This window comes from Pseudophryne corroboree, chromosome 3 (assembly GCF_028390025.1).
Source record: "Pseudophryne corroboree isolate aPseCor3 chromosome 3, aPseCor3.hap2, whole genome shotgun sequence".
Lineage (NCBI taxonomy): Eukaryota > Metazoa > Chordata > Amphibia > Anura > Myobatrachidae > Pseudophryne > Pseudophryne corroboree.
In genome coordinates, this window is record NC_086446.1 from 61,967,556 (window position 1) to 61,984,157 (window position 16,602).

Sequence of the window (16,602 nt, forward strand, 5' to 3'; positions counted from 1 at the left end):
AACCTAGCCCACTAGTCCCGTGACAATGCATCAGCAATTGCGTTGTTCATCCCCGGCAGATGCTAAGCCCGACACATTACAGCACAGACACGCAAGAACGGACTGCCCCAGAACCTGCAAAATGACAATTGATTTAGCCCTCTGGTTGTTCACAGCTAATCTGATCGCCCCACACCTCCAAAGCCACCATGATAGGAAAGAGTTCTAGGAGCAGGAGGTCTTTGTTGAAACCCTTATGACACCACTCTGGGGGCAATGCACAAAGTGCCATTGAGGTAGCAACCAAACCTCATGGATCCCGTCGTGTCCGTAAACAGCTGCAAATCATCCATATAAAGTCCTCTAGAAACAAGACCCAAACTGCCAAATCCCTATTAATTTCTGATTAGAGGCAAAAAAAGTGGTGTGGCTTGGCAGAACCCGCAGTGGCATGCTCCATCTTCCAGCAAAAGACCTGATCCATAGGAATGACCCTCCAAGCAAAGTTTAACAAGCCTAACAGAGATTGTGCCTGTCACAGCGTTACCTTCCGAGATGCTTGAAACTGCCCGACGATCTCCCGCAACTTTGCTACCTTGACCTGAGGGGGGCGACAAGCACCTGCCACGGTATTAATCTCGATACCCAAGAACAACAAACAAGAAAGTGGCCCTTCGGTTTTATCCGCTGACACTGGCACCCCGAATGAAAAAAAGAATGCCTTCAGGCTGAACAAAAGCTCACCACAATGCCCAGAGTCTGCAGGACCGACGCATAAGATGTCATCCAGGTAATGAGCTATGACCTCCAAGGAAGACTCCATGCACCAGTATAATAAGGTGCTAAACTTCTCAAAAAACGAGCAGGAAACAGAACACCCCATAGGCAAGCATTTGTCTATGAAGTATTCTGCCCCTATAAGAAAACCCCATAAACCAGAACAAGTCCGGATCCGGATGTAAGGGAAGCAAACTAAATGCCGACTCAATAGCTATCTTGCCCATGAGAGCCCCAGGACCGCAGACCTTCACAATATGAAGCACCTCATCAAATGACTAGTATGACACCAAAGTGCTCTGCGGGGATTGTGTCCCTAACCGACGATCCCAATGGGTAAGTCAGGTGTTGAATGAGCTGAAAAGCACGTGGAGTCTTCAACCAGAGAAAGGACAAGATTCACCAGCGGGGGCGTGAAAACGGACCAGCCATCCAACCCAACTTTCTCATGCAAAACCGCTGGGAACACACGGGCTGACTGACGATTCCTCAGTGCCCCAGCTCTCCCTTTGCTCACAACAGGCAGATGGAAACCAAATTGAAAACCATTTAACAAAAACTGTGAATCCTCCTTATTGGGGTACCAACTCAGCCATTTGGACATAGCCTCCAAACGGATTGGCATCGGAGCCCTACTTAGCACTGTCATTTCCAGAGGGTTTTCCGGCTCCAGCAGTCCCAGACTTCGGTCCTTGTCTGTTGCCATGAAAACAATTGGAGGCAGGGTGAACTTCGTTGCAATGTAAGCATTAGTCAAAAACAACATTTCTGGCCTTCCAAGCAAGTCGAGTTATTGAACGCGAAGCACTTGCCCCTCGCAGAAGTCTGATTCTGGGAAATCGATTGACCCGTGCCACCAGCCCATGGACCCGAAGGTGCAGATTCGCCTGCGTGTGGTACAAGGAGACTCTTCCACCAACCGTCAACCCCAGACCCAAGGGAATAATTTGGATACTATGCTGAGCGAGTGAGATCCAGTCACACCTCGACATCTTCACAACTGAAATCAAATATCCGCAGACATACCTGCTTGCGCCTAAACAGTTTGTCATATGATCGCCACTGGAAACCCGTAAACCTACGCTTCGTATTGTGAATTAGGTGAATGTAATGAATGACATTCATATGCTCCTCCGGTTTATCTTCTAGGTAGCAAGGGGCAAAGATGCAGAAGCCCTTTAACTAATTATGGTACGACCGAAAAACTTCAGCCCCCACGCTGCCTTTCACCTTAGCTTAACTCCTTTTTGGTATTCTCTATCAAAATGAACATGTCCACATATTCACATCTGTGAATCTTCCGACGGCAGCTATCACACAGGCCCGTGTAATCGCATTGCACCACACCAGGAAGGTTTCAACGCTTCTTAGCCCTATGGGAGCTCTCACCTACGCGCCTGCTTTGCCTCCGTTTATCCCGCTTTGCAGCTACTCACTTGGCCTACTTTGCAGCATGTTTCTTCGCCGCCGTGGCACTACTAACCCCGGATGCAAGTGAAGAAGAGGAGGAAGAAGAAGAGGAGGAACCACCCAAAACTGGAGAGGAAGAGCAAGACGAGTCCGCACCATCATGATCCGAAACATCTGACATCTCACCTAATGAATTCACCTGGCTGACCCTGACACCTCATTGGACGAGACTTCAAAATCACTGTCCACCTCGCCGACCTCCTCATCAGGCAATCCTGTACCAGAAGGTAAAACACATCCCACAGCCCTGTGAGCAGACAACCTGGAAGAATACACAGCAGCATGCACGCTACCCGGATCTCATGTGGCAGGCTGTGCACCACCCAATTGAGCTGCTGCACTCTCCAAGTCCCTATGTACTCGCAAAAGCTGAATGACCCCTGAACTGGGTGATGCGGTCGCCTCCCCTGCATCAAGCGGAGCAGCAGAAGGCACCGCAGTATTGGGGTATATAGCAGCTATTAAGTGATCCAATGCCTCAGCAACTGAGGACACAGTGGATGCTATATGCCGCATATCTAAACTTGCCGCACCAGTGCTCCCTAAGACCTGCCCACGTGACTGCCCATCAATAACATGGGCAGCACACACTGCAGGTACACGATGGCAGCTCTGCCTGGCCATGCTACACCTTGTCACAGCCCTATCAACATCCGCCACTGGGTCCACCTCCCCCCTTCTCCCGCCTGACCTAACAAAACAGCCTGTTTCTGTTACCACTGACCCCATGAGAAGTCTACCCAGCAGACCCCCCTAGCAAGGTCCCGAACTGCCGACCCACGCTCTGAGCAGGAGTTACTACCCCAAGAGAGAGACCCAGCCGTGTTATGACGTGAGTACGCACTCCCGCTTGCCCGTGATCTCACTTATGGAGGGGAGTGGTCTGGAGACCCAGTTACCCCCACGGTGAACATGCTCCCGGAATGCCTGTCCCCCACCGTGTTTAGCCAGTGGCAAGGCCCAGCCCTACTGTCAGAAAGTGGGGAGAGGCAGAGTCCCTGGCCATTGCTGCATGCACCCGCGATGCACACATATTCACAGGTGCTGCCATAGCGGCGCCGGCAGCCATAAGGGAAGAAAAAACAGACCCCGGGGAACCCCTACCTCTGACTACAGGTGAGAGATAACAGGCGGTAGTCCTGGAGGTGTGGAGAGATCAGGAAGTGGAGTCTATGATGGGGACACCATGGGAGACAGAGCAGAGACATGAAACCTCAGGAGGTAGGGAGAGACACAGCAAAATCAAGGGAGCCTAAATTAGCTCAGATACTACCCACGCTATTAAGACATAGCTGCACAAATCCAAAAAAAACAACAAGGACCAAAAGCAGGTAAAATTAGAGAACTCACCCAGCCCAAGGCAACAGGAAACGAGGCTAAAACCAGCCCAAACCAGTCAGCACCACTAAAACCACCCCCAAGCCCTCCTATTGGAGGAAAAACCTGTCATGACATAGTGGTCCGCCTCCAGCTGAGGAGGTTTAATTCCCTCCATTCCAAACCTTGTCATTACATTCTCCTTTTGCAGAAATAAAACCCTGCAAAATTTATTTACATCCAACTCTACATGAGGCCTAAAATCTACAACAATTCCCCAGCAGAAATGTAATTCTTTATACATGTGCAATCAGTTGTAATGTCTGTGAATTCTTTTTATTGCCTCAAGCTGATCTCTATTTCAAGATGAAACCCCTCTAGAGAATAGAGTCTCCTGGGGGATGGCAATTTGATAACAATTGATTAAAAATTCATAATCATATGATGGTGTTTCTCTGTACTCTGCAGGGGCTCAGTGTGATAGGAACAGATCACTTGGTGACATTCTGTATGAGGCTCTGGCAGATCTGACGCGTGATGACTTCAAACGGTTTAGGGACAAGTTGTCTGATTTCACCTATGGAGGGCGAGGCTCCATCCCATGTGGGCGCCTGGAAATGGCTGATTATGTTACCACAAAAAAAGTTCTAATAGATGCTTACGGAGAGGAAGCAGCACTAGCTGTGACCAAGCAGGTCCTCCAACTGATCGGCCTTATGGGACCAGCAGAGAATTTTCAGCATACTGTGACACAACATGGTGAGTTCTACTGGGAAATTTCTCCCATGTAGCTTGTCAGATATTGTTTACATACAGTAGGAGTAAAAAAGGACCCATATAATCCCTGGGAAAATTGAGAATGGTGTGCGCAATCAGAGCCTGGTTCTGTGTACAGTGCAATGAAATTCTAAAGGACACATCACATACAGGGAAATCACTGTAAACTTCCTCTTATACTGACTGCAGGAGGACACATCACGCACTGGACAGTCACTGTGCACTTCCTCTTATACTGACTGCAGGAGGACACATCACACACAGGACAGTCACTGTGCACTTCCTCTTATACTGACTGCAGGAGTACACATCACACACAGGACAGTCACTGTGCACTTCCTCTTATACTGACTGCAGGAGGACACATCACACACAGGACAGTCACTGTGCACTTCTCTTATATTGACTGCAGGAGGACACATCACACACAGGACAGTCACTGTGCACTTGCTCTTATACTGACTGCAGGAGTACACATCACACACAGGACAGTCACTGTGCACTTCCTCTTATACTGACTGCAGGAGGACACATCACACACAGGACAGTCACTGTGCACTTCCTCTTATAATGACTGCAGGAGGACACATCACACACAGGACAGTAATTGTGCACTACCTCTTATACTGACTGCAGGAGGACACATCACACACAGGACAGTAATTGTGCACTACCTCTTATACTGACTGCAGGAGGACACATCCCACACAGGACAGTCACTGTGCACTTGATCTTATACTGACTGCAGTAGGACACATCACACACAGGACAGTCACTGTGCACTTACTCTTATACTGACTGCAGGAGGACACATCACACACACGACAGTCACTGTGCACTTCCACTTATACTGACTGCAGGAGGACACATCACACGCAGGACAGTCACTGTGCACTTCCTCTTATACTGACTGCAGGAGGACACATCACACACAGGACAGTCACTGTGCACTTCCTCTAATACTGACTGCAGGAGGACACATCACACACAGGACAGTCACTGTGCACTTCCTCTTATACTGACTGCAGGAGGACACATCACACACAGGACAATCACTGTGCACTTCCTCTTATACTGACAGCAGGAGGACACATCACACACAGGACAGTCACTGTGCACTTCCTCTTATACTGACTGCAGGAGAACACATCACACACAGGACAGTCACTGTGCACTTCCTCTTATACTGACTGCAGGAGAACACATCACACACAGGACAGTCACTGTGCACTTCCTCTTATACTGACTGCAGGAGGACACATCACACACAGGACAGTCACTGTGCACTTCCTCTTATACTGACTGCAGGAGGACACATCACACACAGGACAGTCACTGTGCACTTCCTCTTATACTGACTGCAGGAGGTCACATCACACACAGGACAGTCACTGTGCACTTCCTCTTATACTGACTGCAGGAGGACACATCACACACAGGACAGTCACTGTGCACTTCCTCTTATACTGACTGCAGGAGGACACATCACACACAGGACAGTCACTGTGCACTTCCTCTTATACTGACTGCAGGAGGACACATCACACACAGGACAGTCACTGTGTGCTTCTTCTTATACTAACTGCAGGAGGACACATCACACACAGGACAGTCACTGTGCGCTTACTCTTATACTGACTGCAGGAGGACACATCACACACAGGACAGTCACTGTGCACTTCCTCTTATACTGACTGCAGGAGGACACATCACACACAGGACAGTCACTGTGCACTTCCTCTTATACTGACTGCAGGAGGACACATCACACACAGGACAGTTACTGTGCACTTACTCTTATACTGACTGCAGGAGGACACATCACACACAGGACAGTCACTGTGTGCTTTCTCTTATACTGACTGCAGGAGGACACATCACACACAGGACAGTCACTGTACACTACCTCTTATACTGACTGCAGGAGGACACATCACACACAGGACAGTCACTGTGTGCTTTCTCTTATACTGACTGCAGGAGGACACATCACACACAGGACAGTCACTGTACACTACCTCTTATACTGACTGCAGGAGGACACATCACACACAGGACAGTCACTGTGTGCTTTCTCTTATACTGACTGCAGGATGACACATCACACACAGGACAGTCACTGTGCACTTCCTCTTATACTGACTGCAGGAGGACACATCACACACAGGACAGTCACTGTGCACTTCCTCTTATACTGACTGCAGGAGGACACATCACACACAGGACAGTCACTGTGCACTTCCTCTTATACTGACTGCAGGAGGACACATCACACACAGGACAGTCACTGTGCACTTCCTCTTATACTGACTGCAGGAGTACACATCACACACAGGACAGTCACTGTGCACTTCCTCTTATACTGACTGCAGGAGTACACATCACACACAGGACAGTCACTGTGCACTTCCTCTTATACTGACTGCAGGAGTACACATCACACACAGGACAGTCACTGTGCACTTCCTCTTATACTGACTGCAGGAGGACACATCACACACAGGACAGTCACTGTGCACTTCCTCTTATACTGAATGCAGGAGGATACATCACACACAGGACAATCACTGTGCACTTCCTCTTATACTGACTGCAGGAGGACACATCACACACAGGACAGTCACTGTGCACTACCTCTTATACTGACTGCAGGAGGACACATCACACACAGGACAGTCACTGTGCACTTCCTCTTATACTGACTACAGGAGGACACATCACACACAGGACAGTCACTGTGCACTTCCTCTTATACTGACTGCAGGAGGACACATCACACACAGGACAGTCACTGTGCACTTCCTCTTATACTGACTGCAGGAGTATACATTACACACAGGACAGTCACTGTGCACTACCTCTTATACTGACTGCAGGAGGACACATCACACACAGGACAGTCACTGTGCACTTCCTCTTATACTGACTGCAGGAGGACACATCACACACAGGACAGTCACTGTGCACTTCCTCTTATACTGACTGCAGGAGGACACATCACACACAGGACAGTCACTGTGCACTTCCTCTTATACTGACTGCAGGAGGACACATCACACACAGGACAGTCACTGTGCACTTCCTCTTATACTGACTGCAGGAGGACACATCACACACAGGACAGTCACTGTGCGCTTCCTCTTATACTGACTGCAGGAGGACACATCACACACAGGACAGTCACTGTGCACTTCCTCTTATACTGAATGCAGGAGGACACATTACACACAGGACAGTCACTGTGCACTTCCTCTTATACTGACTGCAGGAGTATACATTACACACAGGACAGTCACTGTGCACTACCTCTTATACTGACTGCAGGAGGACACATCACACACAGGACAGTCACTGTGCACTTCCTCTTATACTGACTGCAGGAGTATACATTACACACAGGACAGTCACTGTGCACTACCTCTTATACTGACTGCAGGAGGACACATCACACACAGGACAGTCACTGTGCACTACCTCTTATACTGACTGCAGGAGGACACATCACACACAGGACAGTCACTGTGCACTTCCTCTTATACTGAATGCAGGAGGATACATCACACACAGGACAATCACTGTGCACTTCCTCTTATACTGACTACAGGAGGACACATCACACACAGGACAGTCACTGTGCACTTCCTCTTATACTGAATGCAGGAGGACACATTACACACAGGACAGTCACTGTGCACTTCCTCTTATACTGACTGCAGGAGGACACATCACACACAGGACAGTCACTGTGCACTTCCTCTCATACTGACTGCAGGATTGAACATAACACAGGACAGTCACTGTGCACTTCCTTTTATGCTGACTGCAGTAGGACACATCACACACAGGACAGTCACTGTGCACTTCCTCTCATACTGACTGCAGGATTGAACATAACACAGGACAGTCACTGTGCACTTCCTTTTATGCTGACTGCAGTAGGACACATCACACGCAGGACAGTCACTGTGCGCTTCCTCTTATACTGACTGCAGGAGGACACATCACACACAGGGCAGTCACTGTGCGCTTCCTCTTATACTGACTGCAGGAGGACGCATCACACACAGGACAGTCACTGTGCACTTCCTCTTATACTGACTGCAGGAGGACACATCACACACAGGACAGTCACTGTGCACTTCCTCTCATACTGACTGCAGGATTGAACATAACACAGGACAGTCACTGTGCACTTCCTTTTATGCTGACTGCAGTAGGACACATCACACGCAGGACAGTCACTGTGCGCTTCCTCTTATACTGACTGCAGGAGGACACATCACACACAGGGCAGTCACTGTGCGCTTCCTCTTATACTGACTGCAGGAGGACGCATCACACACAGGGCAGTCACTGTGCGCTTCTTCTTATACTGACTGCAGGAGGACACATCACACACAGGACAGTCACTGTGCACTTCCTCTTATACTGACTGCAGGAGGACACATCACACACAGTACTGTCACTGTGCATTTCCTCTTATACTGACTGCAGGAGGACACATCACACACAGGACAGTCACTGTGCGCTTCCTCTTATACTGACTGCAGGAGGACACATCACACACAGGACAGTCACTGTGCACTTCCTCTTATACTGACTGCAGGAGGACACATCACACACAGGGCAGTCACTGTGCGCTTCTTCTTATACTGACTGCAGGAGGACACATCACACACAGGACAGTCACTGTGCACTTCCTCTTATACTGACTGCAGGAGGACACATCACACACAGGACAGTCACTGTGCACTTCCTCTTATACTGACTGCAGGAGGACACATCACACACAGGACAGTCACTGTGCACTTCCTCTTATACTGACTGCAGGAGGAGACATCACACACAGGACAGTCACTGTGCGCTTCCTCTTATACTGACTGCAGGAGTACACATCACACACACAGGACAGTCACTGTGCACTTCCCCTTATACTGACTGCAGGATTGAACATCACACAGGACAGTCACTGTGCACTTCCTTTTATGCTGACTGCAGTAGGACACATCACACGCAGGACAGTCACTGTGCGCTTCCTCTTATACTGACTGCAGGAGGACACATCACACACAGGGCAGTCACTGTGCGCTTCTTATACTGACTGCAGGAGGACACATCACACACAGGACAGTCACTGTGCACTTCCTCTTATACTGACTGCAGGAGGACACATCACACACAGGACAGTCACTGTGCACTTCCTCTCATACTGACTGCAGGATTGAACATAACACAGGACAGTCACTGTGCGCTTCCTCTTATACTGACTGCAGGAGGACACATCACACACAGGGCAGTCACTGTGCGCTTCCTCTTATACTGACTGCAGGAGGACGCATCACACACAGGGCAGTCAATGTGCGCTTCTTCTTATACTGACTGCAGGAGGACACATCACACACAGGACAGTCACTGTGCACTTCCTCTTATACTGACTGCAGGAGGACACATCACACACAGTACTGTCACTGTGCATTTCCTCTTATACTGACTGCAGGAGGACACATCACACACAGGACAGTCACTGTGCGCTTCCTCTTATACTGACTGCAGGAGGACACATCACACACAGGACAGTCACTGTGCACTTCCTCTTATACTGACTGCAGGAGGACACATCACACACAGGGCAGTCACTGTGCGCTTCTTCTTATACTGACTGCAGGAGGACACATCACACACAGGACAGTCACTGTGCACTTCCTCTTATACTGACTGCAGGAGGACACATCACACACAGGACAGTCACTGTGCACTTCCTCTTATACTGACTGCAGGAGGACACATCACACACAGGACAGTCACTGTGCACTTCCTCTTATACTGACTGCAGGAGGAGACATCACACACAGGACAGTCACTGTGCGCTTCCTCTTATACTGACTGCAGGAGTACACATCACACACACAGGACAGTCACTGTGCACTTCCCCTTATACTGACTGCAGGATTGAACATCACACAGGACAGTCACTGTGCACTTCCTTTTATGCTGACTGCAGTAGGACACATCACACGCAGGACAGTCACTGTGCGCTTCCTCTTATACTGACTGCAGGAGGACACATCACACACAGGGCAGACACTGTGCGCTTCCTCTTATTCTGACTGCAGGAGTACACATCACACACAGGACAGTCACTGTGCGCTTCTTCTTATACTGACTGCAGGAGGACACATCACACACAGGACAGTCACTGTGCACTTCCTCTTATACTGACTTCAGGATTGAACATCACACAGGACAGTCACTGTGCACTTCCTTTTATACTGACTGCAGGATTGAACATCACACACAGGACAGTCACTGTGCACTTCCTCTTATGCTGACTGCAGGAGGACACATCACACGCAGGACAGTCACTGTGCGCTTCCCCTTATACTGACTGCAGGAGGACACATCACACACAGGGCAGACACTGTGCGCTTACACTTATTCTGACTGCAGGAGGACACATCACACACAGGACAGTCACTGTGCGCTTCTTTTTATACTGACTGCAGGAGGACACATCACACACAGGACAGTCACTGTGCACTTCCTCTTATACTGACTGCAGGAGGACACATCACACACAGGACAGTCACTGTGCACTTCCTCTTATACTGACTGCAGGAGGACACATCACACACAGGACAGTCACTGTGCACTTCCTCTTATACTGACTGCAGGAAGACACATCACACACAGGACAGTCACTGTGCACTTCCTCTTATAGTGACTGCAGGAGGACACATTCCACACAGGACAGTCACTGTGCACTTTCTCTTATACTGACTGCAGGAGGACACATCACACAAAGGACAGTCACTGTGCACTTCCTCTTATACTGACTGGAGGAGGAGACATCACACACATGACAGTCACTGTGCACTTCCTCTTATACTGACTGCAGGAGGACACATCACACGCAGGACAGTCACTGTGCGCTTCCTCTTATACTGACTGCAGGAGGACACATCACACACAGGACAGTCACTGTGCACTTCCTCTTATACTGACTGCAGGAGGACACATCACACACAGGACAGTCACTGTGCACTTCCTCTTATACTGACTGCAGGAGGACACATCACACACAGGACAGTCACTGTGCACTTCCTCTTATACTGACTGCAGGAGGACACATCACACACAGGACAGTCACTGTGCACTTCCTCTTATACTGACTGCAGGAGAACACATCACACACAGGACAGTCACTGTGCACTTCCTCTTATACTGACTGCAGGAGGACACATCACACACAGGACAGTCACTGAGCACTTCCTCTTATACTGACTGCAGGAAGACACATCACACACAGGACAGTCACTGTGCACTTCCTCTTATACTGACTGCAGGAGGATACATTCCACACAGGACAGTCACTGTGCACTTTCTCTTATACTGACTGCAGGAGGACACATCACACAAAGGACAGTCACTGTGCACTTCCTCTTATACTGACTGCAGGAGGACACATTCCACACAGGACAGTCACTGTGCACTTTCTCTTATACTGACTGCAGGAGGACACATTCCACACAGGACAGTCACTGTGCACTTCCTCTTATACTGACTGCAGGAGGACACATTCCACACAGGACAGTCACTGTGCACTTCCTATTATACTGACTGCAGGAGGACACATCACACACAGGACAGTCACTGTGCACTTCCTCTTATACTGACTGCAGGAGGACACATCACACACAGGACAGTCACTGAGCACTTCCTCTTATACTGACTGCAGGAAGACACATCACACACAGGACAGTCACTGTGCACTTCCTCTTATACTGACTGCAGGAGGACACATTCCACACAGGACAGTCACTGTGCACTTTCTCTTATACTGACTGCAGGAGGACACATCACACAAAGGACAGTCACTGTGCACTTCCTCTTATACTGACTGCAGGAGGACACATTCCACACAGGACAGTCACTGTGCACTTTCTCTTATACTGACTGCAGGAGGACACATCACACACAGGACAGTCACTGTGCACTTACTCTTATACTGACTGCAGGAGGACACATTACACACACGACAGTCACTGTGCACTTCCACTTATACTGACTGAAGGAGTACACATCACACACAGGACAGTCACTGTGCACTTCCTCTTATACTGACTGCAGGAGGACACATCACACACAGGACAGTCACTGTGCACTTCCTCTTATACTGACTACAGGAGGACACATCACACACAGGACAGTCACTGTGCACTTATTCTTATACTGACTGCAGGAGGACACATCACACACGGGACAGTCACTTTGCACTTACTCTTATGCTGACTGCAGGAGGACACATAACACACAGGACAGTCACTGTGCACTTCCTCTTATACTGACTGCAGGAGGACACATCACACACAGGACAGTCACTGTGCACTTCCTCTTATACTGGCTGAAGGAGGACACATCTCAAAGGACAGTCACTGTTTGCTTCCTCTTATACTGACCACAGGAGGGCACATCACACACAGGACAGTCACTGTGCACTTCCTCTTATACTGGCTGAAGGAGGACACAACACAAAGGACAGTCACTGTGCGCTTCCTCTTATACTGACTGCAGGAGGACACATCACACACAGGACAGTCACTGTGCTCTTCCTCTTATACTAACTGCAGGAGGACACATCACACACAGGACAGTCACTGTGCTCTTCATCTTATACTGACAGCAGGAGGACACCACACACAGGACAGTCACTGTGCTCTTCCTCTTATACTGACTGCAGGAGGACACATCACACACAGGACAGTCACTGTGCACTTCCTCTTATACTGACTGCAGGAGGACACATCACACACAGGACAGTCACTGTGCACTACCTCTTATACTGACTGCAGGAGAACATATCACACACAGGACAGTCACTGTGCACTTCCTCTTATACTGACTGCAGGAGGACACATCACACACAGGACAGTCACTGTGCACTTCCTCTTATACTGGCTGAAGGAGGACACATCTCAAAGGACAGTCACTGTTTGCTTCCTCTTATACTGACCACAGGAGGGCACATCACACACAGGACAGTCACTGTGTGCTTCCTCTTATACTGACTGCAGGAGGGCACATCACACACAGGACAGTCACTGTGCACTTCCTCTTATACTGGCTGAAGGAGGACACAACACAAAGGACAGTCACTGTGTGCTTCCTCTTATACTGACTGCAGGAGGTCACATCACACACAGGACAGTCACTGTGCACTTCCTCTTATACTGACTGCAGGAGGACACATCACACACAGGACAGTCACTGTGCACTTCCTCTTATACTTACTGCAGGAGGACACATCACACACAGGACAGTCACTGTGCACTTCCTCTTATACTGACTGCAGGAGGACACATCACACACAGGACAGTCACTGTGCACTTCCTCTTATACTGACTGCAGAGGACACATCACACACAGGACAGTCACTGTGCACTTCCTCTTATACTGACTACAGGATGACACATCACACACAGGACAGTCATTGTGCGCTTTCTCTTATACTGACTGCAGGAGGACACATCACACTCAGGACAGTCATTGTGTGCTTCCTCTTATACTGACTGCAGGGGGACACATTGCACACAGGACAGTCACTGTGCACTTCCTCTTATACTGACTGCAAGATTGAACATCACACAGGACAGTCACTGTGCACTTCCTTTTATGCTGACTGCAGTAGGACACATCACACGCAGGACAGTCACTGTGCGCTTCCTCTTATACTGACTGCAGGAGGACACATCACACACAGGGCAGTCACTGTGCGCTTCTTATACTGACTGCAGGAGGACACATCACACACAGGACAGTCACTGTGCACTTCCTCTTATACTGACTGAAGGATTGAACATAACACAGGACAGTCACTGTGCACTTCCTTTTATGCTGACTGCAGTAGGACACATCACACGCAGGACAGTCACTGTGCGCTTCCTCTTATACTGACTGCAGGAGGACACATCACACACAGGGCAGTCACTGTGCGCTTCTTATACTGACTGCAGGAGGACACATCACACACAGGACAGTCACTGTGCACTTCCTCTTATACTGACTGCAGGAGGACACATCACACACAGGACAGTCACTGTGCACTTCCTCTCATACTGACTGCAGGATTGAACATAACACAGGACAGTCACTGTGCGCTTCCTCTTATACTGACTGCAGGAGGACACATCACACACAGGGCAGTCACTGTGCGCTTCCTCTTATACTGACTGCAGGAGGACGCATCACACACAGGGCAGTCAATGTGCGCTTCTTCTTATACTGACTGCAGGAGGACACATCACACACAGGACAGTCACTGTGCACTTCCTCTTATACTGACTGCAGGAGGACACATCACACACAGTACTGTCACTGTGCATTTCCTCTTATACTGACTGCAGGAGGACACATCACACACAGGACAGTCACTGTGCGCTTCCTCTTATACTGACTGCAGGAGGACACATCACACACAGGACAGTCACTGTGCACTTCCTCTTATACTGACTGCAGGAGGACACATCACACACAGGGCAGTCACTGTGCGCTTCTTCTTATACTGACTGCAGGAGGACACATCACACACAGGACAGTCACTGTGCACTTCCTCTTATACTGACTGCAGGAGGACACATCACACACAGGACAGTCACTGTGCACTTCCTCTTATACTGACTGCAGGAGGACACATCACACACAGGACAGTCACTGTGCACTTCCTCTTATACTGACTGCAGGAGGAGACATCACACACAGGACAGTCACTGTGCGCTTCCTCTTATACTGACTGCAGGAGTACACATCACACACACAGGACAGTCACTGTGCACTTCCCCTTATACTGACTGCAGGATTGAACATCACACAGGACAGTCACTGTGCACTTCCTTTTATGCTGACTGCAGTAGGACACATCACACGCAGGACAGTCACTGTGCGCTTCCTCTTATACTGACTGCAGGAGGACACATCACACACAGGGCAGACACTGTGCGCTTCCTCTTATTCTGACTGCAGGAGTACACATCACACACAGGACAGTCACTGTGCGCTTCTTCTTATACTGACTGCAGGAGGACACATCACACACAGGACAGTCACTGTGCACTTCCTCTTATACTGACTTCAGGATTGAACATCACACAGGACAGTCACTGTGCACTTCCTTTTATACTGACTGCAGGATTGAACATCACACACAGGACAGTCACTGTGCACTTCCTCTTATGCTGACTGCAGGAGGACACATCACACGCAGGACAGTCACTGTGCGCTTCCCCTTATACTGACTGCAGGAGGACACATCACACACAGGGCAGACACTGTGCGCTTACACTTATTCTGACTGCAGGAGGACACATCACACACAGGACAGTCACTGTGCGCTTCTTTTTATACTGACTGCAGGAGGACACATCACACACAGGACAGTCACTGTGCACTTCCTCTTATACTGACTGCAGGAGGACACATCACACACAGGACAGTCACTGTGCACTTCCTCTTATACTGACTGCAGGAGGACACATCACACACAGGACAGTCACTGTGCACTTCCTCTTATACTGACTGCAGGAAGACACATCACACACAGGACAGTCACTGTGCACTTCCTCTTATAGTGACTGCAGGAGGACACATTCCACACAGGACAGTCACTGTGCACTTTCTCTTATACTGACTGCAGGAGGACACATCACACAAAGGACAGTCACTGTGCACTTCCTCTTATACTGACTGGAGGAGGAGACATCACACACATGACAGTCACTGTGCACTTCCTCTTATACTGACTGCAGGAGGACACATCACACGCAGGACAGTCACTGTGCGCTTCCTCTTATACTGACTGCAGGAGGACACATCACACACAGGACAGTCACTGTGCACTTCCTCTTATACTGACTGCAGGAGGACACATCACACACAGGACAGTCACTGTGCACTTCCTCTTATACTGACTGCAGGAGGACACATCACACACAGGACAGTCACTGTGCACTTCCTCTTATACTGACTGCAGGAGGACACATCACACACAGGACAGTCACTGTGCACTTCCTCTTATACTGACTGCAGGAGAACACATCACACACAGGACAGTCACTGTGCACTTCCTCTTATACTGACTGCAGGAGGACACATCACACACAGGACAGTCACTGAGCACTTCCTCTTATACTGACTGCAGGAAGACACATCACACACAGGACAGTCACTGTGCACTTCCTCTTATACTGACTGCAGGAGGATACATTCCACACAGGACAGTCACTGTGCACT

The 16,602-nt window shown here is 49.3% G+C and overlaps 1 protein-coding gene across 1 annotated transcript in view; it reads left to right on the forward strand.

Annotated features, from left to right (window-relative positions):
• The window catches only part of LOC135054728 (NACHT, LRR and PYD domains-containing protein 3-like), a 470,020-nt gene that overhangs the window by 20,781 nt on the left and 432,637 nt on the right, over window positions 1-16,602 (forward strand). Inside the window, exon 4 of the mRNA XM_063958025.1 lies at window positions 4,012-4,302. Within this exon, the coding sequence (XP_063814095.1) occupies window positions 4,012-4,302 (291 nt within the window). The remainder of the gene's footprint in view (window positions 1-4,011; window positions 4,303-16,602) is intronic.